Source organism: Neomonachus schauinslandi, unplaced genomic scaffold, assembly GCF_002201575.2.
Source record: "Neomonachus schauinslandi unplaced genomic scaffold, ASM220157v2 HiC_scaffold_2267, whole genome shotgun sequence".
In the NCBI taxonomy this organism is placed as follows: Eukaryota; Metazoa; Chordata; class Mammalia; order Carnivora; family Phocidae; genus Neomonachus; species Neomonachus schauinslandi.
Window position 1 is genome coordinate 1 of NW_025410957.1, and position 5,798 is coordinate 5,798.

Genomic DNA, 5,798 nt, shown 5'->3' on the forward strand with positions numbered 1-5,798 from the left:
TGAGAGTGGACTGTCTAACTCAGACTCCTGGTCTCTTATCCCAGCTGCCGCTGCGGTCACGGGTCCCTGTGAAGCCCGCAAAGGCCCTCTCCCTGGGCAACCCTCTGGCAAACGTGAGGGGCGATCAGTTTCCGTAGTGTGGTGGTTGATCACGTTCGCCTCACGAATGTGAGGGCCATAGGCCAAGGCCCTGGGGATGGGTGGATGGGAGCTCCAGGCTCCGTGTGGCCTGGCCCACGAAGGCTCTGGCTCTGAGCTGGCCCCAAACAGCTGCTCAGCCGGGCCTTCCTCTGGTCCAGAGCGACGGACGACGCAACGGGTCCAGTGCATGCTTCTCTCATCTCCCAGACTTGCCTCTTTGCGTGTGTGTGTGTTCATGAACATGGTACGTTAGGAGGGCGGCTGCAGCCTGGGGGCCGGGCTAAGGGGTGGGGTCTTTACCTGACTCCGCCACCTTGGAGATGTGCACGCCCTGCTCTGCGGCCATGAAGCCCAAGATGGAGAAGACCACAAAGCCAGCAAAAAAGCTGGTCCCGCTGTTGATGAGTGCCAGGATGATGGCGTCCCTGGGGGCAGAGGGGCCGCGCGGGCTGGTTAGGCTACCTGCTGCTCGCGGGCGGGCAGGCGGATGGCCTGGCGGGGGCACCTACTTGTAGCAGTTGTTGTTGAAGCGGTTGTAGCTGCCCAGTGCTGTGAGGGCCCCCAGGCCGATGGCGTAGGAAAAGAAAATCTGGGTCCCAGCATCTATCCACACCTGTGGATGGGCCGGGCAAGGGAGGATGTGAGGGAACCTGCCGGTGTGGCCCGCCCCTCATCCCGTCCGCCCCCCACCCACCCGCGCCTCCCCCTCACCTGAGGGGACCCCAGCTTCGACCAGTCAGGCTTGAGATAGTAGATGACCCCATCCAAGGCGCCAGGCAGCAGCACTCCACGCACCAACAGCACGACGAGGACCACGTAGGGGAATGTAGCGGTGAAGTACACGATCTGGGGGGCCAGGCTGCTCAGAGGGGCCCTGCGGCACCCGCCTCCCCCCTTAGGGGCCCCCCGCTCGGCAGGACGGCCAAGTGGGCCACCCTGCCCCCACTACAGCATGGCGTGTTCTGAGGTCTGGAGGGAGGCCGGCATGCAGCCCCCCTTCGACTCCTCAAAGCCTAGGCTCCTCCCAAAGGAAGCTCAGTGCTCCGCTGGAGAATCAGTCACCCCATGGCAAACACAAGTCAGCGGCAGAGGGAGGGGAGAGGCAGGGCCTTCCCCAGGCAGGGAACGGGACATCAGCCTGGGGGCAGATCCCATGCCTCCCGTGGCGCCCCTCCCCCGACAGCAGGTCATCCCGTGCCCCGCCCCCTCCCCGACAACAGGTCATTCTCTGCAGTCTTTGGTAGGCAGGATGAGACTGGGCCCGCCAGAGACGGTGGCGAGGGCCACATGGACCCCAAAGATTTCTGCCTCCTGTCCACGCTGAGCAGAGCAGGACAGGCAGGCAAGGGACAGCCATAGCCCAGGTCCCCCCCCCTCCCAGGCCAGCACAAGAGCGAGCGAGTGAGGAACAGAGAGAAGGTGGGGCGGTCGGGGAGGGCCCCACACGGGCAAGGGGCAGCTGCTGCCTGGGCTTCTCCCCACCTCAGGAGGGAAGGCTGCTGGGCTTGACTCTGGAGGGGCGGGAGGACTATCCAGGCATGGGTGGGGATCGAGTGGTCTGGATTCAAGGACCTGCTCCCTGCTCAGGCCCTGGCCACCTCCTGTTGCAGCAGCGGTCCTTGGCAGAGACGCCCCTTCTGTCCCCCATGCCCCACCATGGCCCTGCCATCACCATCACCATCCCCACCCCCACCAGCCCTGCGGGCCTCCAGCCGTACCTTTCCTGTCGACTTGACGCCCTTCCAGACACAGAAGTAGACCAGCACCCAGCAGGCCAGCAGACACAGGGTCACCTCCCAGTTGAGGGCCCCTGGCACCTCCAGCCCCCCGGAGAGCCGCAAGACTTTGTTCCTGAGGGAGGGACAGCCCATGAGGGCTGTGCCAGCAGAGGGCCAAGCGCCTGGGAGCTGCCCCAGGGGTGGTGCTCCCCGCCCTGCAGCCCTCGAGTCCAGCAGGGCCCAACCCCAGCCTGCAGCCCCGAGGTTTGTGCTGTGTGTGAGCCTGAAGCCCAGGAGCCGCAGGCCAGAGCCAGCAGGACTGGTAGCCGGGCCCCACGGCCCCCTCAGCCTGCACGGTGGTGATCCCTCCTCCCCGGCTGGCAGGCACAGTGGAGTGACAATGCCTGGGACTGAGAAATGGTGAAGGACCAAGGCCAATCCCTTCCAGCTCCTCTAGAGACTGTGCTGGGGGCTCCCTGAAGACAAGCAGGGCCTGGGAGTGACCCCTGCTCTGCGTCCCCTCAGGGCTGAGCCCCAGCACTCATAGACTTGCAGACTCGGGCCCTGTGTGGAGCCCAGAGAGAGGGACAGGCAGAGCCTGGCCCAGAGGCGCCTGACTCACTCCCAGAACTCGATGACGGGGGACCGGCGGTCAGCAAGCTGGTCACATGTGAGGTTGGCCAGGCTGGCATTGGCACAGTCTTCATGGCGGAAGATCTCCACGCAGTCGGGAGTGTTCCAGGTATGGCCACATGTGGCCCAGGGCAGTGCGGTGGTGAAGGATTTCACCAGGTAATAGAAGCCCCAGGCCAGCACCATGATGTAGTAGGTGTTGCAGTAGAAGACGATCACCATGGAGGCGTAGCCCAGGCCTAGGGAGGAGAGGAGTTTCTGTGTGGGCTCTTCTCTATAGCCACCCCCTCCCTTATCTACCCTACCAGGCTCAAAGAAGTCTCCAGAGCCCGACTGAGAAGATCTGGTGGGAGGACGGTGGGGAGTGGGAGGACAGCAGATGCAGAGAGCCCCCTGGACCCTCCCTTGTGCCAGTGTCCCAACACCAGGACAACTCCCCAGTCTGTACCTGCCCCTGCTCCTGGCTTCACCTCCTGCATCTTCCCTCGAGCCCTCCCCTCTTGCCCCAATCTGAGCATGAAGTCCCATAAATTCCCTAGCCTCACACACCTGTCCCCTTCTCTTGGGTCCCACTGCCACCACAGCGGTTGAGGGAGGGCCAAGCCTCCACCTGGGTCCCTAGTGGCCTCCAGTACTCAGCAGCTGGGGGCTTTCTGGTGACCTCGGGCCGTATGGGAGACCGTCACCCTCTCAGCAGGCAACCTTGGCCAACTACTTCGCCTCTCTGAGCCCTGGCTCCCCCAGGGTCCTTCCTAGGGCCTTGAGAAATAATGGGGACATACTACACACACTCAGAAGGAACTCTAAAGTGACCTTTGACAATAGTTCTTCCCTTCAGACCCTGAACTCCATGGCTCCCGTCCAAGCTCCTTAGGTTGGCCCTCTGGCCTTGGGGGAACAGGCCCTGGGCAGTGCCTCGTGCTGTCAGCTCTCAAACCCTCTGCTCGGGCCCCTGGGGGGCCAAGCGTGCTTGGCAGGGCCTGTTCCCAGCCCTGCTGGGCCTGGGCGTCCTGGCCTCAGTGGAGAGGCCAATCCCCGACTCCAGTCCCCATCTGCCCAAGGTCACTGGGTGGTCTGCAGGTCCTCCAGCATTCCCTTCATGACTTGGGGGGCACCAGTGGGACCCTGGCCTGGTGCTGAGATAGGACAAGATTTCTCACGTGGGCCCCAGCTTTGCCCTAGCAGTGGGAAGGGGGAGGGGTCCCTGAGGGAGAGGACAAGAGGGACTGGCCTGGGGCTGCTCACCTTTGAACAGGGGGCAGATGTTCCAGACGTTGATGCTGCCGGCCTTCATGAACTGGCCCAGCGAGATCTCCAAGAAGAAAATGGGGATTCCTCCAACCAGGGCGATCAGGACATAAGGGATAAGGAATACACCTGGGGGAGGAAGGAGAGGGTGGGCACTTGCACAGGGCAGCCCTTTAGCCCCTGGCTGGCCAGTGCGGCTTTCGGAAGCCCTGGGAGGTCGGGGTGGAGCCAGCTCTGGGCCCCACCCTGGCCCCATCATAACTTCCCACTGCGTGAATCAGTGCAGGGGGTGGCCACTGACTCAGAGGTGCAAGGTGAATAGCCTTGTGGGGAGAAGGGGGTTGGAGTGTTGGGAGGGCTGTGGCAGTCCCTGGGCCCTTACAGCCCTGTTTCTTGGGTTGGGGGGCCCTACACCCACAAGGCATCTGGCCCCACAGTCACCTAGGGTGACCTAACAGGCGTGGAGGACACATACACCGTGGTGTCACAGTTCCCTGTTTGCTAGGCAGCACAGGAGAGAACGGTGTGTTCGTGTGCGTGTGTGCATGTGTGTGTGCCATGGCTGGTACTCCGGCCTGGGGGACTGTCTGGCTTGGGCAAGGACAGGGAGCTCCGGATTTCCCTGCCCCCAGGCAGTTGCCTGCAAGCATGATGGTCCACGGCAGAGAGTGGGTAGGTGGGTGGGTGGGTGGCAGTCCTTTACCAGGGGGCGTAAGGGGTATCTGGAGGTGTCGGTGATCAAGGACGGGGACACAAAGTGGGGTACAACAAGCTCTGGTGAGCCTGGCTCTGGAGACCACAGGCCAGAGGTGGGGGGTGGGTAAGGGGAGCTGGGCACCATCAGCCCCTATCTGCTCCCCTTTCCTCTCCAGGTCCCCTACCGATGCCCCTGCTCAGCTTTGCACTACTCAGAAGTCAGGCCTGGCCGCAGCTCGCCCAGCTCCTGGTCCCAGCATCCTTCTTGTGTGTGACCTTGGGCCAAGGCCTTCACTCTGGGCCTCAGTTTCCCACCCATCACCCGGTCGCTATGGCGTTCCCCCCACCCCAGTGCTGCTTTGCAGTCACACGACGCGCGGGTGCCTATCACTGTTGCTCAGCTGGGCTGGGGCAGGCGAGCACGGGGTGTGCATGCAGTGTGTCCAGTGGCGGCGCCAGGCGGCCCAGGCCGCAGGCTACCCAAGCCTGGCTCAGGCACCCAGTGTTCCGGGCCCAGGCTGGGGGGGAGGGGAGGGGAAAGGAGGGGAGGGGAAGGGAGGGGAGGGGAGTGAGGGGAAGAAGGGAGGGGAGGGGAGGAGAGGGCAGGGGGAGGGACAGAGTAGCCCATTGTGTGTGTGTGTGTTCGTGTGTGCACACGTGGGGGCCCCACACAATGTGCCACTTGTGTGCCTGAGCAGCGGAGGCAGCCTGGGCTCCTCACCTCTGGAAGCCCCCCCCCCCAGGGGGCAGGCTTCGCCTTCCCACCTCAGTGGCCAATCACTCCGGGGGAGCCCCTGCACCAGGAGTCGGGGGGAGGCCGTCCTGGGGCTTCAGCAGGAGGCTCCCCGGCCCCCTCCCCCCACACACTGCCAGGCACATGACCGGCTGGGGGGTGGAGGCCGCCAGCCGGGGCCACCGAGCGGCAGTGGCCAGCGAGGGGCGGCCTCCGGCACCCCGTACCCCGGACTTCGGCCCTGCGCCCCAGTGGGGCCGGCGGCGGGGGGGGGGGGGGGGGGAAGGGGGCCCCTGGCCAGGAGGAGCGGGGCCGCGGCGGGGCGGGGGCGCTCACCTCCGCCGTTCTTGTAGCACAGGTAGGGGAAGCGCCACACGTTGCCCAGGCCCACGGCGAAGCCCACGCACGACATGATGAAGTCCATCTGGCGCGTCCAGGTCTCACGCGGCGGCACGGCCAGGCGGCCGCCGGGCGCCCCCAGGCCCGCGGGGCCGTCGCCCTTGGCCGGGGCCCCGTCGGGCCCGGGTGCGATCAGGGGGCCCTTCTTCTCGTCGCCGGACACGCTGTAGATGCCGTTCTCGGCGCTCTTCTTCGCCATGGCCCCGGCGGGCCGCGCGGCCGGGCCGGGG

General features: G+C 65.1%; 1 protein-coding gene across 1 annotated transcript; it reads right to left on the reverse strand.

Annotated features, from left to right (window-relative positions):
- Positions 1-49: 49 nt before the first annotated feature.
- Positions 50-5,792, reverse strand: LOC110581517 (sodium- and chloride-dependent creatine transporter 1). The gene is made up of 7 exons (XM_044912444.1): positions 5,506-5,792; positions 3,738-3,869; positions 2,482-2,731; positions 1,860-1,992; positions 853-987; positions 651-754; positions 50-566 (listed from the first exon to the last, which is right to left on the reverse strand). The coding sequence occupies exons 1-7, from the start codon at positions 5,765-5,767 to the stop codon at positions 422-424; spliced, it is 1,161 nt and encodes a 386-aa protein (XP_044768379.1). The 5' UTR covers positions 5,768-5,792; the 3' UTR covers positions 50-421.
- Between the last annotated feature and the right edge of the window lie 6 nt (positions 5,793-5,798).

Excerpts from the sequence above, each read along its gene's own strand:
- LOC110581517 (XM_044912444.1), bottom strand. The coding sequence starts at position 5,767 with ATGGCGAAGAAGAGCGCCGAGAACGGCATCTACAGCGTGTCCGGCGAC. Across the intron at positions 2,732-3,737 it reads CATCTGCCCCCTGTTCAAAG|GCCTGGGCTACGCCTCCATG; the intron begins GTGAGCAGCCCC and ends TCTCCTCCCTAG. Across the intron at positions 988-1,859 it reads GCGTCAAGTCGACAGGAAAG|ATCGTGTACTTCACCGCTAC; the intron begins GTACGGCTGGAG and ends CTGGCCCCCCAG.